At 42.1% G+C, this 14,851-nt stretch overlaps 1 protein-coding gene across 2 annotated transcripts in view; it reads right to left on the bottom strand.

Moving 5' to 3' along the window:
- GRIA4 (glutamate ionotropic receptor AMPA type subunit 4) overlaps positions 1 to 14,851 on the bottom strand; it is a 251,465-nt gene that overhangs the window by 10,670 nt on the left and 225,944 nt on the right. The window contains exon 14 of one of the 2 annotated variants that reach the window (XM_068395591.1): positions 5,591 to 5,705. The exons of the other annotated variant lie outside the window; for it this stretch is intronic. Coding sequence (XP_068251692.1) covers positions 5,591 to 5,705 — 115 coding nt within the window. The remainder of the gene's footprint in view (positions 1 to 5,590; positions 5,706 to 14,851) is intronic. 2 annotated transcript variants of the gene reach the window in all.

Genomic DNA, 14,851 nt, shown 5'->3' on the forward strand with positions numbered 1-14,851 from the left:
AATATACAAATAACAGCTCCTGAACCTTGTACGCTACTCTTAGCTTTAGGAATCCTGTCTTTTCACACATTCTGATTACTCTTTGTATATATACATAAAGGGGGGAGGATTCACCTCCTCAGTTTTTCCACCCAGAAGTTATGCCCCAAGCTTGGCTGCCTGTCCAGGCTTCCCTGCAGCTAAGGGAAAAAGTTAGGTACCTCCAAAAGGTGGGCTTAGGTATTGATTTTAAGAAAGGATGAAGCATGCTATCAAGATGCCCGTCTCTTTTCATTTACTGATGAGGAAGTCTTGGTGCCTCAGTGAAATGACAATTTTTGACAGCTACAGTTGGGTGAAAGGATTTGCAGGTACTCTCAAGTGATCACTTTAAGTAAAGGAAATGTTTCATCCACTTTCCACACATTTAATTCATATGGAATACTCTGCTTTTAGAATAGAAAACACCTATTTCTTGATTGTTTTCAGTATTCCAACTTACATTTTGTCTTCAGGCTTCCTGGCAGCAGGTTGTGCAGGTTGATAGTGGAATATGAGAGTCCCACAGCTGTGAAATGAGTGGGTAGCAGTTTGGGATGCTGGCAAGTTGCCTGTCAATATGATCCTCTGTTTGCTTCTAGTACAAGTGCGAAATAATTAATATTATTTGGATAGCCATCATCTATAACATGTCATGCATTGGCATTGGGCCACACTTTGGTGCTCCTAAATCCCAGGAGTGTTAACAGGGCTGGTTATGACAAAGATAAGGGGCATCTAGGTACTCTTCTCACATGGAAGATCAGAAGCTTGCGGAGTTGTTGCACATTAAACTGATTAAAGTGATAATTAGGACTCTATATGAACTATCAAGACCAGCAGCAAGCTGGGACAAGTCAGAAAACAGATGTCTCCCAGTCTTTTGCTTGTTTTTCAGCACTAACAGTTTAGATATACAAAGCCTGATACAGGCAGGGATTTTTTCTTCTTTGCAGCTGTAGTTCTTTTAATGTCATCCTTTGTGCATTGTCTCTGTGAGGAAGCTCTCAGGTTTTCCTTTGGGAAAAGCAATCAATTTCACACTTAAAATTGCCATGCTATCCTCACTATATAACTGAACACAATGGCAATGGCCAGCAGAGATGAGGCAGTTCCCACTTTTCACTGCAAAACAGCCTGTGATGTGTCCAAGGCCAGGCCCTTGTTTCTCCTCTCCTCTATTGTCACTTACATCTCCCCTCAGACAGTCCTAGGCACCCTGAACTAAATTTAAAAATATTTTACACTTTCAGAACAGGATTTTTGTCCCACTTTAAATCAGCCAGCTGTGATGGGAAACTTACACAGTCATAGAATCATAGAATGGTTTGGGTTGGAAGGGTCCAGTATGAGAAGCCCAGACTGAGGGGCAAAGGAATATTTTTGCTTACGTTTTTCAGAATAGCAACATATATACCTGTTTGCAATCACAGTATGTGATTGCAGGTGTAGTGACTTTTTGTGTATTTTAGACTTGGCTTTGTTTGTTTTTTCATTTTAGTAGGAGATTTTCAACAGCTCCCATGGGAGATTAATGCCCAAATCACCTTGGCTTTCAGGGCAAGTTGCATATCTAGGTGTCTTTCCTTTCTTCAGAAATATCCTCTCCAAATAAGCATCATTTTGACCGTGCCAGTCACAAATTCAGAGACTACAACTTGTTACTACACTGCTTACACAATTGGTTGGTGAATAGTCCCACTGACATTAAAGGGGGCAGGAACTAAAAATCAGCATGGTCTGCTGTACATGAGCAAGAGCAATGTACTTAAGTCATATGCAGAGGATAAATCCAGCATTTAGCATTAAATTTCCCAGCAAGTTCAGTCTTGTATACTCAATATTACAATGGAAAATTACTATAGATTTTTTTCGGAAGTTGTTTAGTGATTCCTGAATTACTAATGTTGGGCTAAATCTTAAACTAGAATAACTGGCAGAGTTGGTGAAAATTACTGTAGCTTTTCCAATGTACAGCTGCCAAGAATCTCCCTTGTTATATATAAACAGGATCCGTTTCTTTAAATGCATGTAAGGATGAAAAACAATAACTAAAATTACCCTTTATATATGGAGAAGAATCTAGCCACTGTGCAAAACTGCTTTGTGACAGCATAGGAGACCCTGCTCTTCACCCACATGCTGAAGTCAGCGGTGGTGCAGCCCCACCTGGGCACAGGGACACTGGTTTCCTACCTTTTCATCATGTTCTCAGCCCTTCTACCTCCCCTCTTAGCTTCTTACTCATTTCCTCCTGTCCTGTCATCAATCACTCGCTGTTGGAAGGACTGGATTTTGAGAGCCTCGGGCTGGATCTTGTGCCAGCAACATCAGCGAAATCACAGTGCTTTAAAATGGCATTAATGAGGTTCTGAGTCAGTTGTGTTCAGGACATCGAATGGGCAGTTACAGCATTTAAATTTCAATACTGAGCGATTCTGAAACCAATACAGAATTTTGGTAGACAGGGATTTAAAAAATGCAATCACAAGTATGCTTTAGGAGCATTTTCATCACCCGCTCATGGCTGAACCATTAATTAAATGTAAGGTCAGTCTCATCTGCTGAATGAAAAGCAAGGGCCATCGTGTTCTCCTGAGGGCTGCCAGCAGAGACTGGAGGACAGCTCCATCAGCACTGCTTCCTTCCACTCACACTTTTATAAAAACAATGGAGCAGAGTGGCAGAAACTGTGTTTAAATACCTTCCCATGCATCACATGAAATGATGATGGCATACAATTAAGATCTGGGGTAATACTTTCAAAAGCACTCAAGTGACTCAGGCACCTCAGTTTTATCTTAAAACATGACTTAATTACTGAGACCACCAAACCATGGGTGGTTCACACAGGGCAACTCTCTGAACCATCCTTCTGAATTTTGGAAGATTGTTCCTTAAAGAGAACAATAAATGGGGAGGCTAGAGATAACCTTTTAAGAGGACAGCATGGAGGCAGGAGAAATCTTGTTTTACAGAGCAACACAAACCTTTGGAGAACTGCTGAGCTCTCATTAAACTCCTATTTCTATAGTCCTCTGTACTATCATGAAGAGTTATTCTGGGTCTAGACTCATTTTCTGACTAGTGAATCTCAAATAGTAACAGCATGGTTGTCAGTCAAGTCTCAGGTGCTGCATTTCTTTCAGGAGAAGAGAAATGTTCTTATTCTCACTCATGACAGTAGGAAGCCCTGTATTTTGGAGTGGAGCTGCTAACAAAGCTCAGGGTTTGTTCTTTTTAAATTCATCCAGTGAAAAGGAGTATTAGCTAGAGATGCTTAAGAGCTTAGTTCAGGACTTGTTGGTAGCTGTCAGGTTTACAACAACACTGCATGGTGTCCTGGTTATTCCACTAATGATCATTTGCTAGCATATAAAATTAAAATATTTAGAGCTACATTAATTGACCAGATCCTACAAGACTGTTCCTGAACAAGGAAATGGATTTTGTAGATGATAAATGGCTAACTAACACTTTGGGGAGTCAGAGCAGCTGTAGTTTAACAAACAAGACCAGATGCTGCTGCAATGAAGAATTTTGGCAGCATGGTAATGCCCACTCACGTCCACGATGTCCCTGGTCCTACTGAGCGTGGGCAGTGCAGGCACATGATAGACCTGGGGCTTCCCAGAGGCACTGGGCTTCCTCTCTACATACATGGTCCTTATGCGCAGATACTGCCTACTCATTCCACTGTGCCTGGGAAAAAGTGTGGGAAGAAACACGCCTGAGGTCAGGTGAATGCTCCTGGCAGGCTGTATATAGTCCTAGGACCACAGGTTGAGCTCCATCATGTTCCACATCCTTTGCTAATGCTGCCTTGCCCACCATATACTATTGCATCCTGAACTGCCTGTGTCACCTATTTTTATTTCCATTGGCAATGTGTTCCTATCTCCCTCCTGCATTTGCAGATCCTCCCTGTTTCTCCAGGGACTGCACTCCTTCCCTTTATTTTCTATTGTTTTCCCTCACTCCTTTTCATATCACACACCAAACTTGCTCCTTCAGTGCCTTCTAGACATTTTCCTTGGTGAAGCCCTGCCTGTCTCTCTGGCATGAGCTGCTCCCCTTAGTTTGCTACCTAGCTTTTATCTCACTTTTCAATCATGGCAGGCTTGTGAGGAGTATATTCTAAGAAAATGGAGGTATTTTAACGATGTGACTCCCTGCCTGTGACATTTTAAAAAAACAAATAAACACCCGTCCCCCAATAATGCAAAAGTTCAGGTTTGGGTGGAGCATATAATAGTAGCAACATGGGAGATTTATGGTTCACTTGTCAACTTTCTTACAAGAAGTTGGTGTCTGCTCCACTTGCAGGTAAGTGCTACCAGGTCTAATGTGCCTAAGCACTTTGGAAGAGAAAATAGAGACCATTTTTGAAACTGTGGCTGCTGGCGAGCAGAGCGGTGGGGAGAAAACAGGTAGAGCAGCAGGATCGAAGGCAAAATGAGGAGGATTAGGACACCAGTTCTGGGTGAGTGCAGAACAGCCCAAGGGATGGTCCCTGAGGCCAGGACACAGCATGAAAGAGGAGGAGGACTAAAGAAGGAGAGAAAATAGTATGAAAAAATACATGTAGGCAACTGTAAAGAAAGCTACATAAACTGTGTATGACAAATCAGTCGAATTTAATCATCTATATCCGACTGTCTCTGTGCCTGCACAGTTACCTCTGCAGCGTTCTCTTATATATTGTTCACACACAAGCACATAAATAAATATTATTACATGCTGCCTGGCATGGAAGGGGTATTCTTAGTATCTTCATCCTCCCCCACTTCAACATCTTCCACTTCCACATCTTTGCTTCTTTTCAGCACAATACAGTTTCCCAAAAGGAAGCTGTGAGGAGGCAAGGAAGTAGTGGCACCGGCCATGTGGAAGATATGGAAATGCAGGAAGAATAAGAAGCTGTCATCACCTCAGCCTAAATTCAGCCTAAAATTCCTGCCTGATTCTGATAAATTCTGCCTAGGTAAACACCATGGATTTCAGTTTGCTGGTAAGATATCATAAAATGTCAGCGTGAAGATATTTTAGCTGAAATTTGCCCTCCTATTTTGGATACTCATGTGAAAACTGTAACTTTTACCAGTATTGTTTGTGTCAGTAGTGGATCCCTGAGCCTGGATCATGCATTAGATCATTGCTAAAAGGCAGCCACACTGATTTGCACCCTCTTCCTTTACTGTCACTAAAAAATTCTTTTGGGTAGTACAATATAGCAGAAAATAAGTCTGAGCTGGTATTGGCTCCTGAAGGTTTCAAACTGCTTGTGCACAGGAGCAAGCTTGGAAAAGGCTCATCATGATCTCAGAAGATGCAAGTTTCTGAAAACTGGTGATACATCTCACACCAGAGACTGTTTACGAGTTCCCCTCGGGACACTTAAGCAAATGCAAATATTTTTGCTTTGACAGTAATTGCATACACCTAGATTTCAGCTGCAGATACCAGCAGTGCTGTGCTACTGGTAAAGCTGTTTCGTCACAGGTAAAACCCCAGCAGATGCACCAATTACTTTACATACTGTTTACCCGCTTTTGGTGACATTGAGGCTAACCTTGGAGTCACCTCCCCCGCTGCCACATTCTCCTTTGTCGTACCACCATTTGTTTTTCAATTTGTCCAAGAGGCCTTGTTCATTCAGTTTTAAAACTGCGAGGTTAACAGCATTTCTTGAAACGATAAAACATATTTTGTAAGAAACTGCACAGCTGTTAAGATGTTAGAAGGAATGAGGACTTAAGCTGTTTATACGCTTGATCCACACACTAAATAAACCTCTCATTTCCATATTTCAAAGCCGTTGGCAGCACAAATAATTATAGTTACTTTCAAATGTGAAAAATGTGTTTCCAGTGTAGAAATGATTTTCAGAATGGCTTGGATTTTAACAAGAAACTTCTATCAACCAACCAAAACAATTTTTGAAAAATGATGATAAAACTCTGCCTGGAATTACAAATGATTTACACAGTTTTAATTGAATCTGTATTTAGAATATCTGTTTAGTGTGGGCTCAGGCTGATTTTTCAAGTAGATGGGAAAATGTATTCCCATATACTAAAGAGGCAAGATCCAGACAGCCTATGCTAGATGCTGCCAGTCACTGTGTCACACAGAGTTTTAATGTATAGCACATCAGAGCAATCCCGCACAAGCTGTGGGCTCAGGCTCCAGAAACAGGCAGTGTGGGGCACAGCTGAAGAGAAGAGCTAACAGCTTACACACTGGCTGCAATGCTGTCTACAGTCAGTCAACAGAAAACAAATCAGAAAGAGGTGCCGGGAGTCCTGCCCATCTGAAGCTTCATCCTTGCTGTAGGCACATCCGTACATTTGGGATGCAGGCTCTAGAGGCCTGCTCCCTTCGCACAGTGAAGGCTTAGCTGAAATGCCAAGACCTGGGGTCTAGCTTCGTGCTGTGACTCCAGGGACTGCCCTGCTATCCTGGGAGAGCACCCTGTCTCCCAGCCCAAAGGGCACCCACAGTGTGGGGGAGGAAGGTGGCGGGGGAGGGCATCCTCTCTGAGGAAACCTGGGGACAGTGCAGCCAAGCAGAAGCTCAAGCACTGGGAAGACCAAACCCAGCCCATTTGCTGGGTGCTGAGATACAAGCAGGTAGTGAGGATGTCCTGAGGACTTTTCCCTGGAAGGTTTATACCTGTTACGCTACCACTGGATGAAAGACAAATCCTGCATTGCTAGCAGCACAGTGGTGCAGGCACAACAGACTGAAATAGACTCCATGAACCTGGTGTCCTCCATCTCATGTGTAAGTGCTCTTTTTTCAGATGAGAGAAATACCTGAGAGAGACTTTGGATCTGTGCAGACAGAGGCGGGTTGCCAAGACAAAAGCTAAAGCACAGAATCACCGCTTCTGTATGAACTCAGGGCTGCTGGGAGTGCACTGAAACTCAGGCAAGAAAGGGACACAGCTGGTCCTAGGATGGCATTGCTTCTGTGCATGTTCAGAGGTTTTCCTTTAGTTGTCCATAGAGCATTAAGACTGGATGGCAGAGGGCAGACAGTACAGATTACCATACAAACCCAAACGTAAGGCATCTGGATATATGATAGGAACTACAGTCACTATATGACATTTTAAAATCAGTTGATAGCTAATCTGCCAAGGCATTTACGCAGCCTTCATCACCTCCTGAGGAATCTTTGCACTTGCTTAAGTGTACGACTTCCTATCTTTATTACTAACAGCCTCAACACTCACATATCCTAATGGTGCACTATATTAATATTTATTCATAATTCATAACAATAAACTTTTATCTTCCTCTTTTCATGTTCAGAGGTCCCTGGTGCATCCATGCCTATCAGACATGTACACTCTTTCTGGTGGGTGTCTGCACAGGCTTGCTTGCAGATCTGCAGAGGCATGTGGAACATCATCCTTGAAGCACCATTCATCTCCAAAGGGAGAGAAGTATTTGCGAGGTGCTTAACTACTGCTCTTCAGGGACAATATGCGGTTAAGAAAGATGGAGTTTCTCTCTCTGAATTTGTTTAATGCTGTCAAGATCTGTCTGCCAGGGTGGAGTAGGATTTGTCAAGAGCTATGTCTATCAATGGCATCTTCGCCTCATCAATTATGAGAGGATGCAACACCTTCAAAGGATGCAGAGAAGGGTTGGGGAAGAGAGATCCGCTGGTGGCAGGGCTCCATCAGATCTTATGGTACCAGAAGCCACCAGGGCTTGTGATTCACCCTCTCTAGAGACTGCTGGTCTCTGGTCCCTCGGGGTCCCTTCTGGTCTTAGAATGGAAATTTTTCTCTCGCTCATTAGGAGAGATATCTTCCTAGCAAACATGTACAGACAATGGTATTTCACAGCTTATGGGGAGTTCCTTACAACACTGACCCGTTTGTGGGACAAATGTCAGCTTCACGGCATACCTTCACTGTCTGGTAACAGATTTTCATATAGCTCCTGCTGGAATCGAGACAGGCCTTTGCTGGCTGCTCATGAAGTTTGGGAACTGCTTGTCTGTAGATCCGACTTTACCTAGCTTCACTGTAGTTACATTTATACGAGATTTTCAATACAGATAAAGTAATTGCTTGTCTGTCCCTGAAAGCGAAAATAAGAACCGTAGGCTGTAGTGGGAGTGATAACAAACTGCTCTTTGTGGATAAAGCTTTAAGGGAAATTTAGCAGCCAGGCTGACAAATGTGATTTTGTACAAGTGCTCTAATTATGGTTCACACTCCAGAGGGAGAGGAGAAATCTCAAAATTGGAATGAAATTGTTCATTTGTCCCTTTTGTTCTTGGAAGCAATTGCTTTTAAACCAGTCACATTTACTACAGATTTTTCTTACTCAGCTTTTAGTTACAAAGCCTATGCTTTTGGCCTGTTTGCCCCATTCAGAAAGGCAACTGTGTGGCCAGCCTTGCCACTTTACAGACAATTTTCCAGTACACTAAAGGTAAATTTTACCCTTGTAAGGACATTGGGACTGAGCCATAGATGAAAGCCCGTCCTAGAAACAGTATTTGACGCTGAGCAACACTACTTATTCTGAAAATGCCTTAGATACATAGCTTGAGCTTACTGTCTACAAAGTCAATGTCAAAACTCCTTCTCCCTTCAACAGGAACCGAACCAAGGTCTAATTCAATGCTGCTATGTCTAATTGTCACACTGGGTAGCAATAACATAAACAGCTGCTTTGACAGTGCTACAGATGCGGGCAGGAGTGATCACTCCCATGAAAAATGAAATGTACCACAAGGAATATCACTAACTCTCAATTCAATGAGCCACTTAAGCACAGTCTTATTTTAAAGCAGATGGGAAGCCCTATCAATCAGTCTATCCATAAAAGCATCTTCATACTATTTCCTCTAAGCTCTAGTCTCTCAAGTATGAACGCTAAAGCTCATTGAATAAGACAAAATCCTTATGGTAAAATCCTTAGAAAGTTCTTTTTCAATCTTTATCTTACCTTGGGTGAAGATGTTACCTGATAACTTACAACTTTTTTTTCAAGCTTTTCAAGTTAATGTCTACTTAGACCTTTCATCTGGATATTCTAAGATGAATAAAAACCAACTAAGTTGGTTTTGACAATTAATGTTTTTGACAATTCATGTAAGTTTCCATGTTTAATTTCCATGTTGAAGAGCAAGAGCTTTCTCACTTGCCAAATGTTCAGATTAATATCTTTCAAAGCATTAAAGATTATCAAGGAAAATTTTCCCACAGTCATTTAGAGAAGCTGCAGCTGGTTGATAGTAATCCTAGAGTAACAAATAAATAAATGAAACCCATTCATGAGAGGGTTATTTAGCTGGGTTATTAGCCATATCCATAGACCGTTTCACAGCACAATAGAGAAATGGAAATAAAAAGGATGAAGAAGTAAATGTGGATTTAAGCTTCAATCATTGCTCTGAAATTAAACTGTATTGTTTATAAATGTAACACATCATTGTCCTCATCATGTCTAGTAGGCCATGTAAAACCAGGTTAGTTTCACACTGCTTTCTCTGTTGCTTTGTTATCCAGGTCCACCTCAACATGTGGAAATAAATGATTTCCTTCTGGTCAGCAAAACACAGAGAACCTTTTGCTCAACACTGCTGTATCTTCCACAGAAATGTTGTAACTGGGATCTTGATAGGTGCAATGGTGACTACATTGAAAATTGTATACCTGAGACCTCAGAGCCAGGCTAGATCACTCATACTCATCCTACACAGTGTTTCATTCTGCCACAGAGGAAGACATTTTGAAACTTGAGTATCCATGGCAGAAACTGTTCTTTCATTGTTAAAAAATAAGACTATATCCTCAATACCATGCTTAGTCAAAACTCCCACTGAAGAACAATGTGTTCCTCAATAAAGGAACTGAACTCTTTGCAAGAATCAGGGTTTAATAGTAGAAAGCAGGCAAGTGCTTTAATATTTGACTCTTAATCCTTGCTGTCGCTGCACAATCCTGTCTTTTCCATTACTCAGAAGAAAACCGAGTCCTTGTATGCAATAGTCAAGCCAGTTCAGCCAAAACTGCAGCCCTTGCACTACCGTGATTCCTCACTTCACGATTACTTGAGTGCACGGACAATGATTTCAATGTATGGAGCACAGCTTTTTTTAAGCTGCCTATAGAATTACAGTATGAAAAACTTGATGAGAATTAAATCATTCTCACTGATTTAAAATCACTTTCCATCTCCCCATAAATAAACAGCAATAAGCATTTTAAATTGTTAACCAGTGTCACTTCTTTTTTTAAAGACACTACTTGTGCCAACTGCAGATATGCCTTTCACAGCCAGCAAAAGTTAAAACTGCACAGACAGATGACTGTGCAGCTACCCAGTCCTTTGCAAAACAACATCTATGACTGCAGATCAGGGGTAACTCATCTGCCACCTAAAAGAATCACAGTAGGGTGCTTGCCCAAAGCCCAGGAAGCTGACAGAGAGGTCTGCTTTGACTTTCAGTAAGTTTGGGTCACAGCGATGGTCAACAGATGACCCATCTGTTGGACTTCCGTCAGTATGAAGCAGAGAGGCAGGCATTCAACAAATGACCTGAATGCTATGGCCTACACCACCGTGGTACCTAGTAATTACATGCTGAACTGCAGGAGGGGCATTTCCAGGGCTGACAGAGATACACAAAGGTCCCTGCACCATGAGCGAATGAGACAGAGGCCCAAGCTAGGGATCACAGCAGCCAACATCACGAGCACTGCTGGGAATCTGAGACAGCCATACAGGGACAGCATGGAAGGGGGCACCAAATTCTGCCTAATGCACCACTTTAAGCACCTATTTCAGCACAGCAACGCAGCATCTCTAAGAACCCAGAAACTAAACCAAGAAATGCATCCTGCACAGTAAGATCAAGCCTGTTTTCAACAGGCTAATGCCCAGAGCATGAATACCTGCAAGAGGCAGAAAAGGCTTTCTCAAGCTTAATTAGACTTGAATAAGTATCCACACTCTCAGCCACAGCTGCTTTTTGTCTCAGTCTTTCAGCTCCCAAAATCTTTGGATACACAGTGGTTCATGGGATGGATGGAAAGCACCACCTGTCAGTACCGCTCAGCACCATCTGTGCATGCAAGTCAGAGCACTCAGCCTTAGCTTGAGCACACGTAATGAAGGAGACCTCCTTCCATGAAGTCAGGTCCCAGAATACCTGTTTTTGAATACTAAACGGCGTAAAGGGACACAGGTCCCTAAGTACTCATTACAACAAAGGCAGGATCTCTGCTGGGAGCATTTAAAATCAACCCTTTAGGCAACTGGTAGAGTTTTGCCAGGAAAACTTAAGTGTCTTAGCTATTTAAACAGCTTTGACATTTTCCTGAATCCTTTTCCTGAACTTAGTCTCATAAATTCTGTGTAGCTGGCAGGTTAGATAGCAAATACTTCCCTGGATCCTGGGCAGATCTTGGTGAAATTCTGCAGTTATCGTTACAGACGGCGGCACTGTTGTTTCACTGCTTAGTGTCGGGGATGTTGTTCACTTGAAGTAACGAACAAGCAGGATGTGCAAAAATAATGTGACTCACTAATGAGACCCTACATACACAGAGACAGCTTTGTTTAAACTGCAGCCGTACTGCACAGCGTATCGTCCTAGAACTGCTGCTGCCACCACTGCAGTTACTGAGGCAGAAGCAGAGACTCTGACCCTCTAAAAGGCTTTTCACAACTCCTTCCCACAAGGATCTGAAAGCCTCAGAAATCGCTCAGTCACTTAGAAGTCACATTGTGCAGAGGGATGCCACCTCTGTTTAACCTGAGGTTCTCTGAATGTACAGCAAACTTGAAAGAGTACCAGAATGTTAAATGATCCAAGCACCACAGGTGGGCCATATGCAAGGTATGGACCAGCTGGCAAAATACAGGGATTCACTTTTTATTCCAGTAAAATCCTTGACGACTTTGCCATGCAAGTTTGTTGTACACACACTAGTGTATAAGCAGTGCCTGGAAAGAAGTGGGGATCAGTAAACCACTGCACATGGGAGCTGAAGCCATGGATGCAGTGGTGCACCCAAAGGAGGAGCTCACATTAGGAACAAGCTTTCCCAAGACCACAATGTCACAGCCAGCACCATGTTGGCAATTGATAACACATCTTATGCAACTCAAAGCTCATTTTCTTCCTCGCACTTTGGACGGCTCTCCTGCAGCTACCTGGTGATGCAGCCGTCTCCCAGACATGACCCTCAGTGCTCCTGGCACAGGCTGGAGGGGATCCTCCTGCAGAACAAGGCAGAGAGAGCCCGGTGAAGGTGAGTTTGGTGACCTTATTTCAGTGATGCGAACTGCAGTTATTCCCTCATGATCTATTTCTGTATCCAGCCCAGGTGGTTTGGGAAGAGGAGGCCACATCTGCCTGGTGCTTCCTGGAGGCAGCTGAGGGTCTTTCTCAGACGTACTTAGTGAAACACAAGCGGGTGCATTTTTACAGCTTGTTCATATCATCCATTCAAATGATTTTAAATGGGAAAAATTAAAATGCAACCTTACTGAGCAAAAAATTAAGACCTGCCCATCTTCTGAGCTGTTTATTTTAACCCTGTTTCGAAAAGCGCTGATGGCAGATTGTAACGTGACACAAATGCAGGGCAGTTTAAGGGTGTTTGACAATTTATCAAGAGAAATTAAGTGTAAAGCTGCCTGGCGTTGGCTGAATATGTTTAATAAATTAGGACTGAAACAAGCACTCTGTTAATGAGGAAGATGTAGCCAAAGCTTACATCGTTCTATACTCAGAAGGCTTGAAGGATCAATAATGCAAATATTAAAAGAGAGACCTAATGCAAGAGCATTTTTACAAGAAAAACAACCTAAATTTTAATGACAAAGGGCCAACTTTGAAACCATGCTTTTTCAAACACATTCAAAAATTTACAGGAATATTTTTTTTTACTGGGATTTATGCAGGTTTGCATGCTGTAAGTTATTTGTATGAAAAAAATGTATTCAAATACTGAAGCACAGCACATATCAAGACATATTCACATGTAGCTGATGATAGGTCAAACAAAATAGAGCCTTTGACATTGGCTCTGATAGCTTGCCCAGCATTTATATTAAATAAAGAACTACTTGTATTCAAGTTGTGAGTCTTCACAACAATACTAGCTCTTCTGCAGTGGGTCTCTCAGGCTTTCCTGATAAACTCTTCCATTGCTATATACGTGCTTATCAGAAAAAGGACGTGACCGGCCATCTCAGTTAAGTGCCCAGGCGCAGCTGAGGATCCACCAGGACAGTGGTGGATTGAATTCCGCTTTGCAAAATCCACGTACCCATGAGGAACTGACTGGTCTGTAGAAAGCCAAAAGTCTTGCAAAAAAGCTATGGGCAGGTTGTGTGCTGCATTAGAAGTTAAAACCATTTACAAATGTTATTTAAAAATCCCCTGTCCAATTGCATTTAAAACACCTCTTCCAGAACAATATCTCAAAATATTCTACAAACACTAAGAATAAAGTATCTTTACAAGAGCATATATGTATTGTTATACTTTGTCTAGAGATATGAAATTTAAAGTAGTGCTCAAGCACTTTTCAATTGTGGCTAATTAAAATAAGTATAACTCTTCATTTAGCCATCCAAGTAAGACAGTTAATTTCCAGGGGCACTGAGTACTTACAGCTTCTATGTATATGTAAGTATGCAGCTTAGTTACTTGAACTGAGCTTTGTAAACAAATATGAGCCAAACTGACACCTTGAGGATCAGCAGGAGTTCCAATTAATGGGAGACCCACTGCTGCTAAAAATTGCCATAGCTACTTTGAATTCAAAGAAGTTCTGACAATTTATACCAGCTAGAGGTCTGATGACTGTAGTTTAAAATATTTATATAAATTGAAAGCTGTTTTGCAGCGAGATATTCCAATTACAGTATGCAAACACTTCTTGGCACCAGCAATTAAATATATATTTTGCTTGTGTAAAAACAACAGCAGTTGACCCGGGAAGGCAACTCAGCTTGTTTCTCTGCTTCATACAAACCTTTGCTGTAAATAAAAAACACATAAAATTGTCCCTAGAGTAACTGTTCATATTGGTTCAGGATACAGTGTTTAGTAGAAGCTGAAACACCAGTTTCTCTCAACTCTGAGCTATTTTACTTTTCACTAATGACTACCTAATCTTGTTCTCATTGAGCAATACTACTTTTCTAAGCACAATTTTTCTGCTGGTTGCAGCATAAGCAGGATTATGTGAATAGGCTGCTGCAGTCCAACACCTGCAACTCAAAATACATGTTTTAAAGGCTTGAGTGGGATTTTTCAGAAGTGTGTAACACTCTCTCCACACTGCAGGAATTTCTATCAGGATAGGCTTAGCCCACCGCTGACTGTCTTGAAACTCTCTCGTCTCAGAAACATGAGAAATTCTGAGCCCTTTACTTTGTTTATGCATTTGATATTGCTGAAAGCAATATAAAAAAAAGGGGCCCCCAACTGAGAGAAAACAGTAGCCTTGGCACAGATAGGTAGGGGTTTCGTGGCAGGGCACAGAACGTGGTTCCGTGCCAGGCTGAGGTTCCACCAGTGTTGGATTAGCGCTGCTGAAAGATCGGGAGCAATGGCTTGTGGTGGGGGCCACAGCAGTGAAGCTCTACCATGGCCTCATGCTGTCCCTCTCCTCTCCTACCTAGACTGCATTAGAGCAGGTCTCTCTAAGTGACATGATGTTGCGTTATCCAGGCACATGTCGCTGAGACTCCTTATGCCCCTCCATCTGCAGAAAAAGCCATATGCCGCAGTTCACTGTCTGCACAAATGATCTATTTATTTTTCAAATGGATGACTTGAT

The sequence above is a fragment of the Nyctibius grandis genome, chromosome 2 (assembly GCF_013368605.1).
Source record: "Nyctibius grandis isolate bNycGra1 chromosome 2, bNycGra1.pri, whole genome shotgun sequence".
Taxonomy (NCBI): domain Eukaryota; kingdom Metazoa; phylum Chordata; class Aves; order Nyctibiiformes; family Nyctibiidae; genus Nyctibius; species Nyctibius grandis.